The sequence below is a fragment of the Hemitrygon akajei genome, chromosome 10, assembly GCF_048418815.1.
Source record: "Hemitrygon akajei chromosome 10, sHemAka1.3, whole genome shotgun sequence".
NCBI lineage: Eukaryota > Metazoa > Chordata > Chondrichthyes > Myliobatiformes > Dasyatidae > Hemitrygon > Hemitrygon akajei.
This window is the reverse complement of record NC_133133.1, coordinates 169,835,312-169,859,762: the sequence shown is the minus strand read 5'-3', so window position 1 is coordinate 169,859,762 and position 24,451 is coordinate 169,835,312. Positions and strand designations below refer to the sequence as shown.

The following is a 24,451-nucleotide window of genomic DNA, read 5'->3' as shown; positions in this document are numbered from 1 at the left end:
CTCAATGCTCTGATTCATAAAGGCCAACATCCAAAGCTTTCTTCACCACCCTATCCACAGGAGATTTCACCTTCAGGGAACTATGCACCATTATTCCTAGATCACTCTGTTGTACTGCATTCTTCAATGCCCTACCATTTACCATGTATGTCCTATTTTGATTAGTCCTACCAAAATATAGCACCTCACACTTATCAGCATTAAACTCCATCTGCCATCGCTCAGCCCACTCTTCGAACTGGCCTAAATCTCTCTGCAAACTTTGAAAACCTACTTCATTATCCACAACACCACTTACCTTAGTATCATCTGCATACTTACTAATCCAATTTACCACCCCATCATCCAGATCATTAATGTATATGACAAACAACATTGGACCCAGTACAGATCCCTGAGGCACACCACTAGTCACTAGCCTCCAACCTGACAAACAATTATCCACCACTACTCTCTGGCATCTCCCATCCAGCCACTGTTGAATCCATTTTACTACTTCAATATTAATACCTAACGATTGAACCTTCCTAACTAACCTTCTGTGCAGAACCTTGTCAAAGGCCTTACTGAAGTCCATATAGACAACATCCACTGCTTTACCATCATGAACTTTCCGCGTAACCTCTTCAAAAAATTCAATAAGATTTGTCAAACATGACCTTCCACGCACAAATCCATGCTGACTGTTCCTAATCAGACCCTATCTATCCAGATAATTATATATACCATCTCTAAGAATACTTTCCGTTAATTTACCCACCACTGATATCAAACTGACAGGCCTATAATTGCTGGGTTTACTCTTAGAACCTTTTTAAATGGAACCACATGAGCAATACGCCAATCATTCGGCACCATCCCCGTTTCTAATGACATTTGAAATATTTCTGTCAGAGCCCATACTATTTCTACACTAACCTCCCTCAAGGTCCTAGGGAATATCCTGTCAGGACCTGGAGACTTATCCACTTTATATATTCCTTAAAAGTGCCAGTACTTCGTCCTCTTTAATCGTCATAGTTTCCATAACTTCCCTACTTGTTTCCCTTACCTTACACAATTCAATATCCTTCTCCTTAGTGAATACTGAAGAAAAGAAATTGTTCAAAATCTCCCCCATCTCTTCCGGCTCCACACATAGCTGTCCACTCTGATTCTCTAAGGGACCAATTTTATCCCTCACTATCCTTTTGCTATTAATATAACTGTAGAAACCCTTTGGATTTATTTTCACCTTACTTGCCAAAGCAACCTCATATCTTCTTTTAGCTTTTCTTATTTCTTTCTTAAGATTCTTCTTACATTCTTTATATTCCTCGAGCACCTCATTTACTCCATGCTGCCTATATTTATTGTAGATATCTCTCTTTTTCCTAACCATGTTTCCAATATCCCTCAAAAACCATGGCTCTCTCAAACTTTTAACTTTTCCTTTCAACCTAACAGGAATATAAAGATTCTGTACCCTCAAAATTTCACCTTTAAATGACCACCATTTCTTTATTGCATCCTTCCCATAAAACAAATTGTCCCAATCCACTCCATCTAAATCCTTTTGCATCGCCTCAAAGTTAGCCTTTCTCCAATCAAAAATCTCAACACTGGGTCCAGTCCTATCCTTTTCCATAATTACATTGAAACTAATGGCATTGTGATCACTGGACCCGGAGTGCTCCCGAACACATACCTCCATCACCTGACCTATTTCATTCCCTAACAGAAGATCTAACACTGCCCCTTCTCTAGTTGGTACCTCTATGTATTGCTGCAAAAAACTATCCTGCACACATTTTACAAATTCCAAACCATCCATCCCTTTTACAGTATGGGCTTCCCAGTCTATGTGTGGAAAATTAAAATCTCCCACAATCACAACCCTGTGCTTACTACAAATATCTGCTATCTCCTTGCAAATTTGCTCCTCCAATTCTCGCTCCCCATTAGGTGGTCTATAATACACCCCTATTAGTGTTACTATGCCTTTCCCATTCCTCAACTCCACCCAAATAGTCTCCCTAGATGAGCCCTCTAATCTATCCTGCCAGAGCAGCGCTGTAATATTTTCTCTGACAAGCAACGCAACACCTCCCCCTCTCGTCCTTCCGATTCTATCACACCTGAAGCAACAAAATCCAGGAATATTTAGTTGCCAATCACACCCTTCCTGCAACCATGTTTCACTAATAGCTACAACATCATATTTCCAGGTATCAATCCATGCTCTAGGCTCATCCACCTTTCTTACAATGCTCCTAGCATTAAAATAAATACATTTAAGAAATTCTCCACCTCTTCCTGTCTGTTTATCTCTAATGGTACAAAGAACTTTACTGTCTTCTTTTTCTTCCTTCTCCCATACATCTGTTCCTACACTCTGGTTCCCCTCCCCCCTTGTATCTAGTTTAAATCCACTGGAGCCTCTCTAGCAAACCTACCTGCAAGAATATTTGTCCCCCTCCAGTTCAGATGTAAACCGTCCCGCCAGAACAGGTCCCACCTTCCCTGGAAAACTGCCCAATTATCAATAAATCTGAAGCCCTCCCTCCTGCACCATGTCTTCAGCCACGTGTTGATCTGCACTATCTTACTATTTCTAAACCCACCTGCACGTGGCACTGGTAGTAATCCTGAGATTGCTATCCTGGAGGTCCTGTCCTTTAATTTGGCACCTAACTCCCTAAACTCACCTTTCAGGACCTCCTCACTCTTCCTACCCACGTCATTTGTCCCTACATGGACCACGGCATCCAGCTGCTCACCCTTCCTCTTGAGAATACTGAGAACTCTATCCCAGATATCGCGGACCCCGGCACTAGGGAGGCAACAGACCATTCGGGATTCTCGATCTCTTCCACAGAACCTCCTATCTGTCCCCCTAACTATCAAATCCCCTATCACTACTGCTCTCCTCTTTTCCCTCCTTCCCTTCTGAGCTGAGGGTCCAGTCTCGGTGCCAGAGACGCAACCACTGCAACTTGTCCCTGGTAGGTCATCCCCACCAGCAGTATCCAAAACGGTATATTTATTGTTGATGGGAATGGCCACAGGGGTGCTCTGCTCTTCCTGCCTACTCCCCTTCCCTTTCTTGACAGTCACCCAGTTACCTGTCTCCTGATTCTTAGGGCTGACTATCTCCCTGTAACTCCTGTCTATTTCTGCCTCTGCCTCCCGAATGATCCGAAGTTCATCCAGCTCCAGCTCCAGTTCCCTAACACGGTTTGTCAGGAGCTGCAGCTGGATGCACCTTTTGCAGGTGTAGTCATCAGGGACAGCTGTGCTCGCTCTGACTTCCCACATACTGCAAACGGAGCACTCAACTGCCCTAACTGCTGCCTCCATTACCTACTCCTAATCTAATTAGATTAATTAAAGGACCTTACCCGGCCTTACCTCACCTGGAGTGAAGCTTGTACTCAGCCTCTGCTCGCTATTTAAATTCTCCCGCTGCCTCATGGGCCGACTTTCATGCACTTGCGCAGTTGTGCCCCGTTCAAACCTCGCCTCTGCCTGTTCTCGCGAAGCCTGATTGAGCCAAAGCCGTCCCACTCTGCCTCAGTCCACTCCGACGATGGCCGCTGTATATGGCGGTCTTTCTTTTTAAACCTTTGGCGCGTAACGTCACGCGCCTGCGCAGTCTAGCCTCTTTGCTGCAATCAGTTAGAAAAAACAGCTTCTCTCCGAGCTTCTTTTACCTCTTCCCTCTCCGTCTCTTGCTGCGATTTAAATAACCGTTGAAAACTTCCTTTCATTTTTAAACCTTTGGCGCGCTACGTTTAAAGTCCTTTGGTCTTCTGTTATTTTCTAAAACTCCATGTGGTGTCTGAGGTAATTCTTTGTGTGTGGCACAGAAACATATTATAAAACTGTAAAAGGACTCTAGACTGCACTACAAGGAGCTGGGTGCAGTGGTTTGTATTTTTTATTGAGTTAAGCATGGAATAGGCCCTTCTGGCCCTTTGCACCCTGCAAAACCCCTGATTTAATCCTAGCCTAATCACAATTAACAATGATCAATTAACCTACCAACCGGTCATCTTTGGACTGTGGGAGGAAACCAGAGCACCTGGAGAAAACCCACGTGGTCACGGGGAGAACGTACAAACTCCTTACAGACAGCAGCTGGAATTGATCCTGTGTCACCTGTACTGTAAAGCCTTGTGCTAACCACTGCACTACCGTCCCACCCCAGAAAGTGAAATGAAGGGGTAAACGCTTCAATGTGAGATTGATCCCTTACTTCAAAACCTTTTGCCTGATGTTTAAGAAATTACTGTACGAGATTCCTTCTACACAAAGGCCTAGTTACGCCATTCCATTAAAAAGCTGTAGTTCGCAGAGGGGAAAATATAAACATGATCTATATGACGTATCCAAAAATTAACACCAAACAATCTTGATTTAGTTGTATCGATAGCCTAATTTGGGCAAACATGAATTGAAAGCTAAGTATAAATTGAGGGAATTGCACCTCTGCTCCATCTGCAAAAAGTGTAATTTCCTGGTAGCCAACCACCTTAATTCCTATCCCCATTCCTGTTCCGACATGCCCGTCCAATGGTGTCCTCTTCTGCCACAATAAAGTTGGAGAAGCAACACCTCTTATTCCTACCTGATGGGATGAATATCAATTTTTCCAGCTTTCCATTCCCCTCTCCTTCCCTCGTCTGTTCCACACTCTGGCCTCTTACCTCTTCTCCTCACCTGCCTATCACCTCCCCCTGATGCCTCTCCTCCTTCCCTTTCTCCCATGGTCCACTCTCCTCTCCCATCACATTCCTCCTTCTCTAGCCCTTTGCCTTTTCCACCTAACACCACCTAGCTTCTCATTTTGTAACCCCTCCTCCACCCACCTGACCTCATCTATCACCTTCAGGCTTGTCCTCCTTCCTCTACCCCCACACCTTTTACTCTGGCATCTTCTCCCTTCTTTTCCAGTCCTGTAGAAGGGTCTCAGTCCAAAATGTCGACTGTTTATTCATTTCCATTGATGCTGCCTGACCTACTGAGTTCCTCCAGCATTTTGTGTGTGTTGCACCGAACTGAAAGCTTTTTGAAGCAATGAAAATTCTTGTACTCAGTGTTAGAAACATTGATATAATGAAATGTTCTTTCTTTTTAGACACTTCTATGACAACCCCATTCAATTTGTTGGAAGATCTGCTTTCCAACATCTACCTGAATTACACATACTGTAAGTAGATCTGTACAATGAAACCCTTTCCCCCAGTGGGAACACACCTAATATTTACATGGGACAAGATCTGTTTCTTAATTATTGATTCTATTTCTCTATCTAGCTCACTTAATGGAGCCACAGAAATAACTGAATTTCCTGACCTTACTGGGACCATCAATTTGGAGAGTCTGTAAGTTTGCCATCATGAAATTTTGAGTAATTTTATTCAAAATACATCTGTAAGAGAAATCTTATCAACTGACACATGCGTCAAAGTAACAACTTTTACTTTGTCAGGACTCTGACAGGAGCACGAATTAAGTCCATTCCGAGCACTGCTTGTCAACAGTTACCGAATCTTCAAGTCTTGTAAGTTGTTCATCACCATTTTGTAACATGTATTTTAATGCTATCCTATATGTGCTTGCTATCTTATCTGTACAAGGACCAGGCCTCAAGCTGTGGGGTCACCTGTTTACGGCCAGCAGGAGAGAGCCGTTGGAATTGCTGCGCTCCACTGGGGGCAGTGTGCTGCCCCCCAGTGTCCACTCGGCAGAAGACAGGCTCTACTGTGGTCGACTGTAGCTTGGACTCTTTTAATGTGTGGCTAAGTCATGCTGATATCTTTACGTGCTTGCTGTCTTGTATGTGCTATGTGTGCGACTGTTGGTACTGTGTTTTGCACTTTGACCCCAGAGTAACTCTGTCTCGTTTGGGTGTATTCATGGATATTTATGTATGGTTGAGTGACAATTAAACTGGAATTGAATTAAACTCTATCACTCAACACTGTGTATGAGTAATTTCTGGAATTGGACATCTAAAGGATTTAAAATATTTTAAAGAATTTCAGGAATTATAAAACTGATGGCCTCTTCAAAATGAATGATAGTTTCTTAGGTCTGTGCCAACAAGGTGGGAACGTATCACATTTGGATATCTCGGTATTAAATAATTGAAGTAATGAATGACTGAATATTATTTTAAAGTGACACTCACTCTCAGTGTCTCATATACCTCATGCAAGTTTAGGAATTTGGGCAAATTCTGCAGGGCAACTGCTCACTGTGGGCTGTGTGCAAGTTCATGAGAGAAGAAAACCAGATGGAATACAGAATCAAAGATCGACTTTATTCACCATTTACAGCACTGTATAAATGTCTTGGGCACATACAGTGTATGTTACTAGGGAGTCTAAGACTTTTGCACAGTACTGTACTTGTCAACATGGAGTAGAGAGCGGGTTTGTAAATTTGGTGGGAGCAAAAGATATTGGAAATGGTGAGGGTAGTAATTTTATGTATTGCACTGTACTGCTGCCACAAAAAAAATCAAATTTCATGACAGATGTGAGTGATGATAAACCTGATTCTGATATGGGTCTCTATTGTGGACTGAGAGTGGGAAGGGGCCAGGAAGAGGGGAATCATGGTTGGGAAAGAGAGGAAGTGGGAAGCACCAGGCAGACATTCTGTAATGATCAATAAACCAATTGTTTGGAATCAAATGACCTTACCTGGTGCCTCAGGGCTGGGTGTGTCTGCACCTATACCAACCCCAACCCTGGCACTCCTTCTCTGCCACCTGTCTCACACTCTTTCCGCAGTGCTCCACCCTCGCCATTCCCTTCCCAACATCCTTTGCTCCCATCTGATTTAGAAACATTCCACATTGACAAAAGTCCTGGGCACCCTAGCTATATATACGGTATGTGTCTAAGACTTTTGCAAAAAAGGGTACCATACATTTACATGGATTAGGAATTTGTCGTGGTGTGTTGGCCAGGGCAGGACATGGAACAAAAAAAAACAAATTTCACAAATTATAAAGAATAAAGAATTACATAAAATCAAGGTTAAAATTAAAAGGTTAGGGCGGCAAGGTAGCGAGCAGTTAACATGACAGTTACAGATGAGGGCACTCCAGAGTTCAGAGTGCAATTCCAGCGCTGTCCTAAAGGAGTCTGCATGTTCTCTCGGTGGAATGCATGGATTTCCCCTGGGTGCTCCAGTTTGCTCCCACAGTCCAAAGACATCCAGATATGTTAATTGGTCATTGTAAATTGTCCTGTGATTATGTCCGAGTTAATTGGGATGGTCAGCTGCTGCTGGGGCGGCGTGGCCCAAAGGAGGGGAAGGGGCTACTCCATGCTTTATCACTAAATAAATAGAAGTATAGATATGGAATAAAATGTGCATAGGCACATAATTACCAGCGTGCATTTACAATATAACCAGCTTTATAAAAGTGCAGTGTAGTGACAGGGGTGGGTGATAGAGGGGGTGGTGGGGGCTAACTAGAGTGGTTGATCAGATTAACTGCCTGGGGGAAGAAGCGGACAGGAAAAAAAACATTGTGACACTACCCACCCTGTAAACGGTCTTTTCCAAAAGCTCTTTCTGGAAAGTACAATAGGGCTATTAAAAGAAAAACTTAACAGTTTTAAGATGAAGTAATGAAGTGTCATTGGGCTTGGTGCAAACTGGGAATGATGTCACGCTTCATTACAATTTTAATGTTGTTGGATTTGGGTGGCAGGGTGGAGATAAAGGAGGTGTCAGGCGCTTCTTCCCTCTGCTAGCCTGTAGGTCACCCTTGGGCAAGGTCTAGCTCCCCCCCACCCTGGATCAGGATTATGTGAAGCCGTGCTAGCAGGCGGTGGATGGTGATGCATAAAACAAGACCTGGTTATGTGACCACTGCCGTCAGGCAATCTCTGAAGAGTATTGATAATGGTTGGGGTCACCCATCTTGTAAAGACACTGTCCAGAAGAAGGCAATGCCTTGTCTTGTCTTGTCCATACTGCACCAACCGCCGCCACTGGGTTATAAACGTGCAGTGTGTGGTTAAGTGGCTTGCTCAAGGGCACACACGCTGCTTCGGCTGAGGCTCGAACTAACGACCTTCAGATCGCCAGCCCAAAGCCTTAACCACTTGGCCACGCGCCACACACAAGGGCAACCAACTTATGTACAAAATTTGCCAAGAACAGTCATGATCATGGAAAGACCATGTTCACCCATGTTATACAACATGGCACATAATGATGATGACGACCATAATGATTGCTGGATTATTTCCCTTAATGATTTTAACTACATATTTGGGAAAAGAACTTAAATGGCTCTCTGGCAACACTGCTTTAGCTGTATCTGTGCTCATCAGCTGGCTGAAATGTATGATCTTATGTTTAACAGAGATCTATCCTATAACCGGATCAATCATCTACCAAGTCTCAATGGCTGTCAAAAGCTTCAGACACTGTAAGTTAAGAGGGGAATGGGGTTGATGTAGTGAAGTATACTGAGATAAAAGATCAGTCACAATGTTTTTGAATGGTGGAGTAGGCACAGTGGGTGAATGACAATCTCCTGCTTCTGTTGTTTATATTTCTATGTAAGCTTGCCTCTGTTTGTGATAGAGAACAACTTTAGTCCATCAGACCAAAGCTATCGGAGCAGAATCAGGCCATTTGGCCCATCAAGTGTCCTCCACCATTTCATCATGGCTGACCCAATTTTCTCTCTTAGCCCCAATATCCTGCCTTCTCCCCACATTCCTTCAAGCCCTGACTAATCAAGAATCCATCAATCCCTGCCTTAAATATAACCAATGACTCAGCCTCTATGGCTGCCTGTGGCAACAAATTTCACAGATCACCACTCTCTGCCTGAAAAAATTTCCTCATCTCTCTTCTAAAAGGACAGGGGTTGAGGGCTTTATTCTGAGGCTGTGTCCTCTGGTCTTCGACTCTCCCACCATAGGAAACATCCTCACTACATCCACTCTATTCAGGCCTTTCAACATTCAGTGAAGTCACCCCTCATTCTTCTGAATTCCAGTGAGTACAGGCTCAGAGGCATCAAACTTTCCTCGTATGACAAGCCTTTCAATCCTTGAAGAATTTTCGTGAACCAGTTTATGCCTCTTTACAATAAACATGAGGTTATTTGCAGTAAACTAAAGGTTCATGCAAGGAAAAGACAGTCTGTGCAGAAGTTTCTGTCTGGCAATCTTTCCCATTAAACAAGCAAAATTTCTCCAACAATTGGAGTCTGATCTTTAAAATTTATTTCTCAAACTGTTTCCATTTTCAGTGACCTGCATCACAACAAGCTTAATGAAATCCAGCAGGATACTTTCCGACAACTCACCGCCCTGAGATCACTGTGAGTATTCCCTGGTTCAGTTCTCCAATGAATTTCTTGTTAATGCCTTGAATCAAAAGAGGTTCAGTTTGGAGTTCAGTAAGAAAAAAATATGTGTTCCCATCAAGCAGTGAATCAGCAAGGTGCAGAAGGCGGGTGTCAGTAAATGTGATCAATATGCTGTAGATGGGTATTTGATGGGCAGCATTGATGTGGTGAGCTAAAAGGCCTGGCTCTGTGCAGAGTGTACAGTATAACAGTAATTCAGCTCACCGTATATTTCAAACACAGAACATAGTACAGTCCAGGAACAGTCCCTTCAGCCCACAATGTTGTGCTGAACCAGCTAAAAAGCAAATCAAAGACACCCAAACACTAATCCCTCCTACCTACACAATATCTATATCCCTCCCTCTTCGTCACATCCATGTACCTATCTAATCATCTCTTAAAAACCTCTGATGTGTTTGCCTCTATCACCACACCAGGCAGCGCATTCCAGGCATCCACCACTCTCTGAGTAAAAAATTTACCCCTCACATCCCCCTTGAACCTACCCCCTCTCACATTCAATGCATGTCCTCTGGTATTAGGCATTTCTACCTTGGGAAACAGATACTCCCTGCCTACTCCATCTACGCCTCTCATAATCTTATAAGCCTCTAACAGATCTCCGCTCAGCCACCACTGCTCCAGAGAAAACTCGAGAGGTTTATACAGCCTCTTGTGATAGCACATGCCCTCTAAACCAGGCAGTATCCTGGTAAGCTCTTCTGCACCCTCTCCAAACCCTCAATATCCTTCCTATAGTGAGGCAACCAGAACTGTGTGAAATACTCCTGATGATCGAAGTTCAAAGTAGATTTTATTATAAAAGTACACATGTCACCACATAAAACCTGAAATTCATTTTTTGTGGGCACACTCAGCAAATCTGTAGAATGGTAACTATAACAGGATCAATGAAAGATCAACCAGAGTGCAGAAGGGAACAAACTGTGCAAATGCAAATATAAATAAATAGCAATAAATAACAAGAACATGAAATAACAAGATAAAGAGTCCTTAAATTGAGATCATTGGTTTTGAAGATCCTGAGAAACTTTAATCCTCTAGTAGGCAAAGCTGTTTATAACATGACCAGACCAATTTATTTCTCTCAGTTTGGCATTAAATGCTTCACATTTTCAGAAATACACATACAAAATTTTGTATAGTATCATAGTGGTTATAGAGTCATATAGCATGGAAACAGGACCTTTGGCCCATCTAGCTGATGCTAAACAAGATTTCCATCTAAGTTATTCCCATTTGCCCACTTTTGGCCGAGATCCCTCTTACCAGAGGGGTTCCCAACCTGGGGTCCACAGACCCCTCGGTTAATGGTAGGGGTCCATGGTATAAATAAGGTTGGGAACCCCTGCTCTAAGATGTTCATATCCATGTAACTGTCCAAGAACCTTTTAAATGTTGTTAATGTACCTGGCTCAAGCACTTTGTCTGGCCGCTTTTACCATATACTGGGTGAAAGAGTTTCCCTTTAGATTCCTGTTAAAACTCTCCCTCTCACATTAAACCTATGCCCCATCCAGTTCTTGGTTTCCCCAACCCTGGAAAAAGACTGCACGTTCAACCTATCTACAGTATGCCCCTCATGATTTTATACACCTCTAAGACCACTTCTTATTTTCCTATATCTAATCCAAGCTGTCAAACCTCTCCACAATTCAGTCCCTTGAGTAGCAGGAACATCCTCATAGGTCTCCTCTGCACTCCTTCCAGCTCAATGGCCCCTTTCCTAGAGCAGGGTGACCAAAACTGGACATAATGTTCCAACTGCCTGCCCCACATGGGTGTGCACTGAGCCCACTTTTCTTCTCTCTCTTCACCTATGGCTGCACTCCTACTCATTGTACAAAGTCAATCATCAGATTTGCAGACGACACAACTGGGATTGGCCTAATCACAAAACAGTAACAAATCTGCCCATAGAGAGAGAGGTTGTTCAGGAAACACAACCTATTAAAAAAAAACCACCAAGAACATCAAGAAGACGAAAGAAAGATAATTGACTTCAGTTAGGCAAGAGGAAATGTGAGCCTAACTTTGAGTTCACTTTAAGCGAGGCACACCTTTCACATGGTAGTGTGATGACGTATGCAACTCACATGTAACCCATAATGAATTATTTAATTAACAAGAAGGCTTAATCAATCAATATATATACACACAAAATTTCTCAAATATTACTGAACTATTAAATACACAAATGTGTTGTGGTTTAGAATGTTGCTAAATTATGAATGTAAGTATAAGAATGCAGGAATTTGATTTATCTTTTAACAAAACAAGCTGATGAATCCTGCACTATGCTTAACAAATTGACTGGTGCTGTTATCAGAGAAGAGGAAAAGGAAGTGAATGGGTTTGGGGTTTGTGAGTGAGTTTTCAGTCAGAGATGGAAGTAATTTGGAGGGTGTTGTGCAAGCATAGTTTAGAGGCAGGACAAAGATTGCTGGGCTCAATTGCTTGATGTTTCTGGACCCCTGTCCCCTCAATTAGCAGTACTATCCAACCCCACCATCTCATATTCTCAGACAGTGATCCACCTCCAGCAATCAGAAATCGGGGGGGGGGGCACAGTAACAAAGTGGTTAGCAGAATGCTTTACAGTACCAGCGACCCAGGCTCAATTCCTGCCTCCGCCTGTAAGGAGTTTGTACGTTCTCCCCGTGACCACGTGGGTTTCCTCCCACAGTCCAAAGACGTACGGGTTGGTAGGTTAATTGTTCATTGTAAATTGTCCCATGATTAGACTTGGATTAAATCGGGGGATTGCTGGGCGGCGTGGCTCGAAGGTCTAGAAGGTCCTATTCCACAATGTATCTCAATAAATAAATAAATCCACTCCAGAACCGTAAAATTAAAATAGTGTAGTCATAGATTCATCATCATCACTATGTGTTGTTTTGTAAGATGTGGGTGATCATGGTCTTCCATCTGTCATTAATCTGCTTATAAGCTCTTCTTGTTCTTTTCTCCATTCATGACCGTAATTGTTCTTGGCAAATTTTTCTACAGTTGCCTACTTCTGGTCAGCATCTTTACAAGACAGGTGACCCCAGCTATTATCGATACTCTTCAGAGATTGTCTGCCTGGCATCAGTGGTCGTATAACTAGGACTTGTGATGTGTACAAACTGCTCATATGACCATCCACCACCTGCTGCATGGCTTCACATGACCCTAAGCAGGTGCTACACCTTGCCCAAGGGTGATCTGCAGGCTAGCCTTACATCTCTTTTGATAGAGATTATCTACACCCCACCACTCCTAAGAAATTATTCAAAAGAGAAACACATTATTTAGCCAACACAACGGGCTGAAGGGGTTGTTTCCGCTCCGAGTATGAGTCCATTCCCACTATATTAACAAAACCATTTAGAAATACTCAGCAGGTGAGGCAACTTATCAACAGAAAATAGTTTGGATTATTTTAATTAAAGGAGCATTATAAGAGGAGCAGTGTGCAGTTATACAGCACATTTCGAGAGGCAAAGTGTCCCAAGGCATGTTATCAATAAAAGTCTGACACCAGGCAGTGCCAAAACCAATGACCAAAATCTTGGTCAAAGATGTAGCATGCCAAAGGGTGAAAGGAAGGTAACAGGGAGAGAAGGTTGGGGAGGCAGTTTCAGAGACAAGGCCTATGCACTTAAGGATATTAACTACTCATGGTGGAGTTGTGAACACCGGGCATGGAGACAGTGTCAGAACTAGAGGAGTTCACGGCTTGGAGGTTAAAGAGATATTGAGGGGCTAGAAGACAAGAGTGAAAATTTTGATATGGACCAGCATATTTTGATATGCACTAGGCAGGAGATTGGGGCTGAGAGGGAAGTGGATCAGCAATGATGAAACGGTGGAGCAAACTCAATGGGCCAAATGGCCTCATTCTACTCTCATACCTTAAGGTCTTATAGTCTAAAACTGAGGTTTACCAGACCAGGAGTCCATGTAGGTCATCAAGGGTAAGAGTGAACAACAGCAAGGCAGCAGAAATATTTCAGCAGTTTGGTAGGGAAGTCAGACAGTGTTGAAGACATCAGGTCTATATAAATGTAAGCTTCTCCACAAAGAAGTTCTCTTTTACTTCATAGTGCCCAGGTCACATTTCATTTGATTGGTGAGTTTGCACAGAAACAAGATAAAATATACAAAATGGCCTTAAGAAGGGACCCATAAGGATAGGGTTGTCTCCTGAGATGCGTGTGATCTCTAACCATATTTTCCTTGCTGTGTAATTCATCCTTAACACACAAGATCCATTAAATATTAATAAAGATACTTAGCCAAGGAAAGTAAACCCATATTCTGACAGTCAAAACACTTTATTGTTAAATTGAAATCTAAGATTTCAGTGAAGTTCCCGGAACGATTCGGTAAAATTGTTGCCCTCAGGCCATCGTTCTGCGTTCTGTGATGTTCTAAATGACTCTGGCAATTGCAGTGACACTAATTCAGTAAACTCACTTTTAATGGGAAGATTGGATGATCAGCCATCCAATCTTTCCAGCATGTGTCTCTGTGAAGTGGATCATAAACTCCAGCTATTTATGGAGAGCCGTTGCCACTTAAAGCTGAAAATTCAAGTATACCCTGGCTTTTAGCCAATAAAAAATGAAAAATAAAATCTCCAAGAGCCTTCCCAGATTACTTTTCTCTGCCTGTAGAACTTGAACTTGGCAATAAATGCAAACAAGCAGAATTTATATTGATGCTCATTTAACTTTAACAAACCTGAAACTGGCTTTCAAGTTGTTCCACTGACCAGGTGTATTTGTGTGGGGATCAGACTGGTCATTGGCATGACACCATCGAGAAAGGGCAGAAATGTAGAAGTGGAATTGAGGCAGAAACCAAAATTGTTTGCAATCATAAAAAGTAACTGAAGATTGTGCTGAAGAAACAGTTAAAGTATGAGCCAAACTAATCTGTAGTTGTTCACCATGACATGAATTTTGAAAAGACCAAAAGATGAGCATCTGCAGGGTTGAATTTTTTTAGTAAGCAAGGATACCCAGTTTTGTTAAATTCTGACAGAAACATGAAAAACACATCTGAACCGCCAAAAATAAAAAAAAACCAATCAAATTAAACATCAGATTATTGTATACTGTGTGGTTCCTCTTTAAGAAATGATGTGACAACTTTGGGGAGAGTAGACAGATACTAAAATAATGTTTTGGAAGATATTGTTACCATTAGATACAGTAAATTGAACTGGAGTTATTACTTAAATAGAGATTTGATTTTTTTAAATTGAGATACATGTGGAATAGGCCCTTCTGCCACCCAGCAAGCCCCAATTTAATCCTAACCCAATCACGGGACAATTTACAATGACCTACCAGCTGGTATGTCCTTGTACTGTGGAAGGAAACAGCAGCAGCCGGAGGAAACCCACGCGGCCACGGTGAGAACTGCATATAGGCAGCAGTGGGAATAGAATCAGGTCGCCTGTACTACAAAGCATTGTGCTTAGCACGAGGTTACTGTGTCACCCAAGTCATTTCAAATAATAAAGAGTCAGCACAAGTGTAGATAGAGAGAAATTGTTTCCAGTGACTGAAGGGTGAGCAGCCAGAGGGAGGAGATTTGTGATTTACCGGAGGTTAGAGATGCCAGAAAGAAAATATTGTTTATCTAATAAATGAATGGGATTTGGATTGTATGGCCTAGAGGGCATGGAATGTCAATTCAACAGAATGAGTTGAAGATGAGCTGGATAAATACTTGTATTACAGGGCTGCTGAGAAAGAATGGATGACAGGAACAATTTGTTTTGGATTTAGAAACACTCTGACTCAAAGGTCTGGATGGGCTTTTTTTTTAAAAAAGCACTGCATTGTGATTCTACATCTTTATCTGCATCTCTTTCAGCATCCATTGAGTGCCAAGGGAATAAAAAAAACATAATAGTTTTGGAAATAATGAGTTTTCACTTTAAGTGCTGATATAATCTGACAGATGGTCTCATTTCAAAATGTTTATACCTTACCACTACACCCATGTGATATTAGTATTATATCGTAACACAATATTAAATACACATGAGAAATTCTGCAGATGCTGGAAATCCAAAGCAACATACACAAAATGCTGGAGGAACTCAGCAGGTCAGGCTGTGGAAGGGCCAGACAGTATTCTATGGAAATGAATAAACAGTCGACATTTCAGACTGAGACCCTTCTTCAGGACCGAGAAGGGAAGGGGAAGGTGCTAGAATAAAAAGGTGGTGGGGGGGGGGAGGGGATGGGGATAGCTGAAAGGTGATTGGCGAAGCCAGGTGGGTGGGAAAGGTGAAGTGCTGGAGAAGAAGTTATTGGTTAGAAGATTTTTGACAGTAGGAGAAAGAGAAGGAGGAGGGGACCTACCTTATCTTTAATGCCCTATTCCCAATTTTTCTGATGCTATTAGATCAGAGACTGTGGATAATTCCCCAACTGCCTTGCCATTGCGCTGATTTTAACACTGAATCTATTATTTGGTCTTGTTAGCTCTGACAGTTACCTCTGAATTTCTATAGTTACATGCATGTCCTACAAGTTGCTGAAAGGTTTCCTTTGCTCTCCTGAATGTAAAAATTAGGATACTTGCTTCAAATTTGAGCATTGCCTAAAAATAATCATGTGCGAATACAGGATAGTCTTGAATGATTTTTTTTGCTGTGGCCTGTTCTATAAGAAAGCTGCAGAGGCCCAAGTTCATAAATGTTTCAGATAGTATTTGATTTTCTTCTCTATTTAAATTAAGTGGTGTGGTAACATAGTGGTTAGCACAGCACTTTACAGTACAGGTGACATGGGTTCAATTCCCGCCACTGCCTGTAAGGAGTCTGTACGTTTTCCCTGTGACTGGGTGGGATTCCTCTGGGTGCTCCAGTTTCCTCCCACAGTCCAAAGACATACCGGTTGGTAGGTTAATTGGTCTCCTCCTTGTCAACTCCATAGTGAAGTTGGTTTCAAATTCTATTGGAAAAACTCAGATTTTCCAAGACATCTATTCTGTGCTTGCTGCAAAACATCACCTAGGCTACATATTTACTGGGGTGTTTCCTTCAACATGTTGGGCAATTCCCAGATAAATGAAATCAAATCAATGGATTCGATATAATTAAATCAGGTTAATTAGCATTTTGAAGTTTATAAATTAAAATCAAGCTAAAATGACAATGCTGAAAATCTTACATGAAAACACTGTCAAATGGAACCAGTCAAAACGCTCAGCATCACCAGAAAGAGAAGCAGAATTAACAGTTTCAGGTTACAGATGAAGGATCTTTGACCTGAGACATCAATTTTGTTTCCATTTGGTGTTCCTGGTTTACATAAATTTATTTCTTAAAACCTAGATATTTGAGTTCCTGATGCAAATGTGTAACAGACATTTGTTTACACCAAAATATTTTGGGGAATTGTGGATAATTTTGGTACAGAGGAAGTAATTTTGCCCAGCAAGCCCATCCTAATTGGAATGCTCCTCCCCTACAGCTGCAGTCCTTTGACAGAGAGCTGAGAAAGTTCAAAGAAAATTTATTATCAAAGTATATGTATGTCACAAAATAAAACCCTGAGATTCATTTTCTTGCAGGCATACTCAATATATCTATAAATATAGGTAATTAAATACAATAAATATAATAACTATAACAAAGAAAGATTATCCAACTTGGGCATTCAACCAGTGTGCAAAAGACAACAACCTTTGCAAATACAAAAAATTTTAAAAATGATAAATAAGTAAGCAATGAATGTGAATAATCGTGTTTTTTCCCATTTCAAAATAAACTTTAATTATCAAAATCTACAGGAAATACAACAGTGGTAGTTCATGTCTTCCTTTACATTAAAAGTGTCCAAGCCATCAAGTCCGTCCATTCTATTTACGAAGTACTGTTATTGTTGTTGTTCAGACTTTAAATTCGACTCTTCGTGTCCTCATGGACCATAGGGTCCACAGGGTTTTCATGACAAGATACAGAAGTAGATTGCCACGACTTTCTTCTGTGCAGACACCGTTGGGACCTGGCTGGGTTTGAACTCAGGACCATTTGCCCTGAATGCTGATGCCACTACACTACCACCACTGTTACTCAACACTTTTCCTGACTGAAGGGCTGCTGTACTGGACAAAGCCCCTCAGTGTCCAGTGACAGCAGAGCCTTAGATGGCAGTCCATCCACACAAAGCCTTTGAAATAACAGGAGGTAAGAGAAAAACAGCTTTGAGAGCCAGGCAGCAGCAGAGGTTACTGTGAAAACTACCGCCTTACACAAGTAACATCACAGGACACATGAATCCAGCGCAACAGAGTTCAGTCTTTTCTTTCCAACTTCATAACATAGCATAGGCATCCGTTAGTCTCGAGAGACCATGGATTTGTGCCTTGGAAAGTTTCCAGGGCGCAGGCCTGGGCAGGGTTGTAGGGGAGACTGGCAGTTGCCCATGCTGCAAGTCTCCCCTCTCCACCGAAGTTGTCCAAGGGAAGGGCAAGGGCCAATACCACTTGGCACCAGTGTCTTGCTCAAGGACACAACATGCTGCCTCAGCTGAGGCTCGAACTAGTGATCTTCAGATCACTAGACCAACGCCTTAACCACTTGCCACACGGCAACTTCAACTATGTCCCAAAAGGGAGAGGGTACCACTTCCAGAGGCAATGCAATTCTGGGTGGATTCCTAAGACCAAAGATACTCATCAGATACCAAAACAACAAGATGTCTTTATTTAAAATTTCAAATTAAAAAATATGTATGTACCAGAACTACAAAAGCAGAGCATTACTTTCTTTGCATTGATGCTGACATCTGCTCTATACTTTCATAGCATTATCAAGGTTACAACTTTTTATGTGCTCCTGAAACTACCTGTTAGATGTGCTGACAAGTTTGCTTCTGTCATCTTCTTGGTGAAAATTAAACCCTTCATCTTCCCTCCGATTCTAACTGGGTGAGTTTCACTTCTACTGATTGCTTACTGGGCAGTATCTCACTGATGGCTTCCTTACCAGCCAGGCCACATTTCATTAACCTCTTGCTTTCCGGTGAGATGACAGAGTGCCATCTGAAGGATGCTGTTTCAGAACACGCATTCAGCTTGCATTGCCACTCTTCTCACAGTGTCCACTCGCAGTCCGATTGGGTGAAGCATTTGAAGAAACAACATAAAGCTTAGGAAACCAAAAAGCTGTGGATGTTGGAAATCTGAAATAAAATCAGGTAGTCCTGGAATTACTCCACACATTAGACAACAGCTGAACAGACAGAAACAGAGTTCTCCTAGACAGCTCATTAACCTGAAATGTTAACTCTGTTTCTCTCTCTACAGATGCTGTCTGATCTACTAAGCATTTCCAAGATAATGTTTGTGTCCATGAAATCAACACGGTGGTGCAGAAGTGAGAAGCAGATAGATTGTAGAATATTTATACCCACCGGAAAAGGCCATTTGGTCTATTGTGTTTGTATAGATCAAAAATGAGCTACCTAGCCCGAATCCAGCAGTTAGGTTCATAATCCTCCAGGCCAGTGCTCTGCAGTACACATACAAGCAAATGTGATGAAGGCTTTATCCCTCTAACACTCTTCTACACAGTGAGTTTGGGACTCCAGCCATGAAAACTAACTGTTAAATATGATGACGTGAAAACAGAAAGCTCATCTTTCTGATCCGTCTGCCAATTGCTTTGAATCTGTATCCTTTGATCCTTTTACTCACTAATGGAAGTCTGTTCTTCCTATTGACTCTCTCCAGGACCCTCATAATTTAGTGCACCTCAATTAAGTCTCCACTCAAATTCTTTTGTGCTAAAGGAAACAACCCCAGCCAGTCTAACCTTGCCTCATAGATAAAAATTTCCAATATTGATGTTAGCCTGATAAGTCTCTTCTTGCTTGCAACCTATCCGATCCTCAACATTCCCAGTGATTCTCCCACCATCCACCTTCAAATAACCTAGACAACGGACCTTGCAACCAGTCTTTGGATCACAGGGGAGGAAGCTGGGACATCCAGAGGAAAGCCACGTGGTCACACAGAGAATGTACAGGCAGCCCAAGAGGTTGTAAACTATGCTGTGGTCAGTTTATTTCATGAGCAGGGAGGACTAACAAACAACAAATTTATCAGGTCAAAAGCCCAAAATATAATTTTTGTTTTTTTTTACTTCTAGAGTAGGCATTCCCACCCTTTTTTATGCCATGGACCAATACCATCAAGCAAGGGGTCTGTGGACCCCAGGTTGGGAACCTCTTATTTAGAGTTTTTCATTATGAATTGACATGGATTGAATTTATTCCTGGACTTTTTTTTATTGTTAATGTCCATGAAGTTATGCAGTAAGTGTATGTCCTGAAGCATTAAATTCCCAGGGAACATTTGAACCCTAACTTACCAGTCATAAATAATAATAGGCAATTGGCTTTAGCAGCAGTGTTTATAGTTGACAGAGTTGGAATGATTAGTACTAGTGCTTTCCATTTGGCAGTGGTAACACAGCTCAGCTATCAATGTGGATCTGATTTTACACCAAATTTACTGCTAACTGTGAAAGGCAGCTGTCAGGATTCAGTAAAAAGGCACTGATTGGAAGGAGGGTGGGGAATTTTTTTTCAACTTCAAGATCAAACCACAGTTTTAAAAGTAGCAAGGTTTTCTCTACTGCACCCTGACATCCCTTTGTACATCTTCCAAGTTAAAAGCTCTGTGTAGGGTTTGCATTCGCACAAAGCACGCAAGATTTTTTTTTTTCTCTAAAAACGCATTGATCCCTATGTGGGCATGTGGCCACTGGCTAATGATACAACTGTTTCCATGTTCCCTTGCTTGAGTCAGTTGCAATAACTTCTCGACTCGGACTGGTTACTTGGCTGAGATGATCACAAACTACTTGCACTTACTACAATCATCAAAATAACAGACAATTAAAAAACACAAACTAAATGCAATATTCATCCTGACTAATGTTCCCTGTAATTTTTAGTTGTCAGCATGCCCAAAAATCTTACGTTGTGCAAATTCTTTTCCTGTGACAAAAGAATGTGTGCATTGAATGCACACATGGCACAGTTTATGTAGGTTTACAAAATATTTGACATAAAACTGCACAGAATAACAACAAAATAACATAAATATTTAAGTCACTCAGTTATTTTTTCTCTCTCCCGTCTTTGGCATTTACCCATTCTTTGTAAACTCTATCTAGACGAATAGAACTTCCATCCAATTGATAGCTTTTGATTCTCATTAACATATCCAAATGACATTCACCTAAATGGTTTCTCAGCTTGTTTTTGAGTTGATTCATTAGGCTAAAACCTCGCTCACAGTCCGCACTAGACGCAAGAAAGGTTCCCCCAATGTCTATCGACTGTGCAAGGTTGCAAAACTGTTCATTTTGAAGTACAAATGCCACCATTTGATGAAAGTTTGAAATGAGTTTGGATTTAATTTTTTCTTGCACGGAAAATTTGAAATCATTAATTAGTGACATGCACTGTGGTATTTGAAAAACCAACTAAGTAGTTAACAGAAATATTTACCTAAAGGATTATTTTCAATAAGTATAATTATTAATTACTACATTATTTTAGGTTACTAATCTTCTGTGCGCACATTAATTCCCTTTGTGTGCCAGTTGAGAAACGTGTGTGTGCGCACAGCTTCGAGGGAACATAGATCCTGACCTCTGCACCCAGGTGATCAATGAGTAGCTTCTTGTTTCTAGAGATTATGCCACTTAAATAGGTTATATAGTCATGGCTGGTTCTTCGCTTGTGAAGATCAGGAGGGAAGAAGGGTCCTCAGCAGCGACTGCGCGATTGTTCTTCCCGTCTGCACCACGTAGGTTTATAGTGAGGATCGGTGCACGCAGATCGATTCCACCCTTTAGACCAGGGGTCGTTCCACAATGGCACAGTGACCTGCGATGTCTGCGGCAACCACAAGGCTGTAGGTTGAGTATCAGAGTTTCCCTTCTCCTAGCCAGACTGTCTGGCAAAGCTAATGAGTCCCTCTACCTGGGTTTCAAATAGAAATTCTCCTTCTCCCAGAGTGCCTGCCCAATTATACCACTGGACACTCAGTCGTGCCATGACGTTGCAAACTCGGTAAGAAGAGGGATGCCACGTGACGGCGTTGCCATTGGCACAGTAGTGTAGGAGAGGCCATATACGAGTTACCACCTGCATGGCAAGCCAAGCAGTGGTCCTGTGGCGATGACTACACCTGGAAAGGAGAGGCTAGTGGAAATGCTTCACCTTCCTTAAGTGAGCAGTACGTCCAGTCCAGGACTCATCTGTCCCCAAATATAAATATCTGAAAAGTTATGAGTTCAATTGTGCGATCAGATATTTGAAATCAAAATTCAAAAACAATAAATGAGGATGATGGTGAATATTAAGGAAGACAGCATGGTCTCATATATTTTGGAACTATCCAATACTGTCAAGTATGCAACACAGGACCACAAAGGTTTTGCTTCCGGAATACTTTTGGGTGTATCTTATGGATTTCGGGCTGATGATCATGAAAATCACCATGAAATTTTGCTATCATGCACCATTTTTTTGAAATAACCAATGTAAGTTATTTCAATTCATAATTCAAGTCTGATTAACTGATGTCAAGATTAAGGAAGGTAATTTTGTTCATCCACAAATCAATTTGAAGAACTTCTAGTGGTACCAGAGAAAATGGCATGGAAGGCATTTAAGGATGTTGTTGAAGATTTTCTTGGCAACTACAGAGCACCAAACTATGTGCAGCTGGTTGACAACATGCTCCAAGCACACAAAACCATAAAATGCAACATGTCACTAAAGATTCATTTTCTGCTTTTCCCATTTAGACTTCTTCCCTGCAAATCTTGGCACTGTCAGTGACGAGCATGGTGAAAGGTTTCACCAGGACATTGCAAACACGGAGAAATGGCAACTGGAATCCATCAGTGTTGGCTGATTATTGTTGGACAATTAAGCGAGAAGCCACAGACACTGAGTACAAATGAAATCATCAACAAAACATTTTTAGCTTAGTTGAGCAATTACAAAGCATCAGCACTGTCATGCAATTAAATGCATTATATTCAGTAAAAATTAATTTCTTGTTTCTCCACACTCCACACTTATATTTGTGTTCAGCTTCAAGCAGTCTATCATAAACAAAAAAAAATTCTGGGGTTGCAACACTTTTGAAAAAATTTGTTGTCCAATATAATCTGATTTGCGTAGTCATGTTGACCATTTTGCATACCATAATTTCCCACAGAGCAACCATGATGAATAGGCCAGTTAACTGATTTTGGTGTTCTTAAATGAGAAGAAAAATCACTCAGTTGAATCCATGCAAACTTCTGACTTGGAAGGAGCCAGTTGGCCCAAGCCAAAGCCATGGTAAATCCAGCTGGGAAATCTGACGGGAAAACCAACAGATTTAGCAGATTACTCACTGACTCTTAATCCAAAGATCATCCACTCAAAATGTTTATACTGTTTCTCTTTTCAAAGTGGCTATCTAACCCCTCCTGGGTGTTTTAGTAAGATTTGTTTAAATCCAGCATTCGCCATGTTTCACTTCTGTAAACACAACCATGTGTAATACCAGAAAAAAATTATATTTTTATTTCCCACCAGAAGAGTAGTGTGGTGACATTTTTTCTCTACTCCAAAGCAGATTTATGAAAAGTAGTGTAAACATTCCCTGTTAGAATGCATAAACACTGCATTGCACTAAGCGTAAATTCACGGAGATTGTCACACCTCACTGATAACCTTTGTTTATCTGTCCACTTCTAGTGACCTCAGCTGGAACAAGATTGCATTTATTCACCAAGAAGCATTTATTTCTTTACCGTCCTTAATCAAACTGTAAGTGTCTGCTCCTCTGATTTGACTAAATATAAATATTTAGAAAAATGTTTAAATATGTAATAGCAACAGTTTTCTCAAATTTTATCTTAATATAAACTGTAAGTTTGAATAACTTTATGGCAATTAAATTGTCACAATTTAAGTCTATGTCTTACAGTAGAAATTTATTGGATTAAAATCTTGATTGAGTTTGGCATGCGCCGAAGGCAGTCTTGAACTTTGTAAACACAAGAGAGTCTGCAGATGCTGGAAGTCCTGTGCAACACACGCAAAATGCTGGACGAACTCAGCAGGTCAGGCAGCATTTATGGAAATGAATAAGCAATCAACGTTTCGGGCCGAGACCCTTCTTCAGGACTGAGAAGGAAGGGGGAAGATGCCAGAATAAAAAGGTGGGGGGAGGAAGGATAGCTGGAAGGTGATAGTCATGCCAGGTGGGTGGGAAAGGTAAAGAGTTGGAGAAGAACCTCTGCTAGTTTTCCTCTCCCCCCGCCCCCCCCCCCCAACCGCCTCCCTTTTTATTGTTTTCTGTTAAATATTTTAGGCTGATTTTATCATTTTAACAAACCAAAGACTAAATTGCTATTTAATTGGTTTGCTGTGTGCCTATTGAAGATAAGGGAGGATTTTACAAGGAGCTTGATACCTGAAAGAAGCAGTCTTCACGAGAAGAACACATCAAAACAGCTGGCTCATCACTAAATAATTGTTCAATACTGTTCAGTAAACTGAGGGCCACAAATGCCAAAATTTCTAGTATTTTCCCCATTAGTGCTTCTCATGCACTGAATTTTTGGAAGATGTCACACTCTGAACCAGTCCATAAGACTTGGGAGGAGAATTAGGGCATTCGGCCTACTGAGTCTGCTGTGGCATTCAATCCACCAGGCCATGGCTCCATTATTGACACTCTTACAGTGGAGGCAGACGCTCAAATAGAGACTTAAACTCAAAAAAGCTGATATGGGACTAAAAGATTGGTGCACCATCAGAGGGTCCACCTTTTGGATAAGTTGTTAAGGTGAAGCGCTGACTGCTCTTGCAGATCCCAGAGCAGTAACTGGAAAAAAGAGCAGAGGATTATTGCTGATATTGCGGCAAAAGATCCCTCAATCGATATCCCAATATATTGTACTTGCTGTCTGTGTGATCTTGCTCAGCCCTACGCACGTCCTGTCTTGTGTCTGAGAGTATT

General features: G+C 41.6%; 1 protein-coding gene across 3 annotated transcripts in view; it reads left to right on the top strand.

Annotated features, from left to right (window-relative positions):
* Positions 1 to 24,451, top strand: part of LOC140734940 (leucine-rich repeat-containing G-protein coupled receptor 5-like) — a 176,907-nt gene that overhangs the window by 143,480 nt on the left and 8,976 nt on the right. For all 3 annotated transcript variants that reach the window (XM_073059664.1, XM_073059663.1, XM_073059662.1), the window contains 6 exons: positions 5,120 to 5,191; positions 5,298 to 5,366; positions 5,474 to 5,545; positions 8,375 to 8,440; positions 9,275 to 9,346; positions 23,182 to 23,253. In XM_073059664.1, the coding sequence (XP_072915765.1) occupies positions 5,120 to 5,191; positions 5,298 to 5,366; positions 5,474 to 5,545; positions 8,375 to 8,440; positions 9,275 to 9,346; positions 23,182 to 23,253 (423 nt within the window). The remainder of the gene's footprint in view (positions 1 to 5,119; positions 5,192 to 5,297; positions 5,367 to 5,473; positions 5,546 to 8,374; positions 8,441 to 9,274; positions 9,347 to 23,181; positions 23,254 to 24,451) is intronic.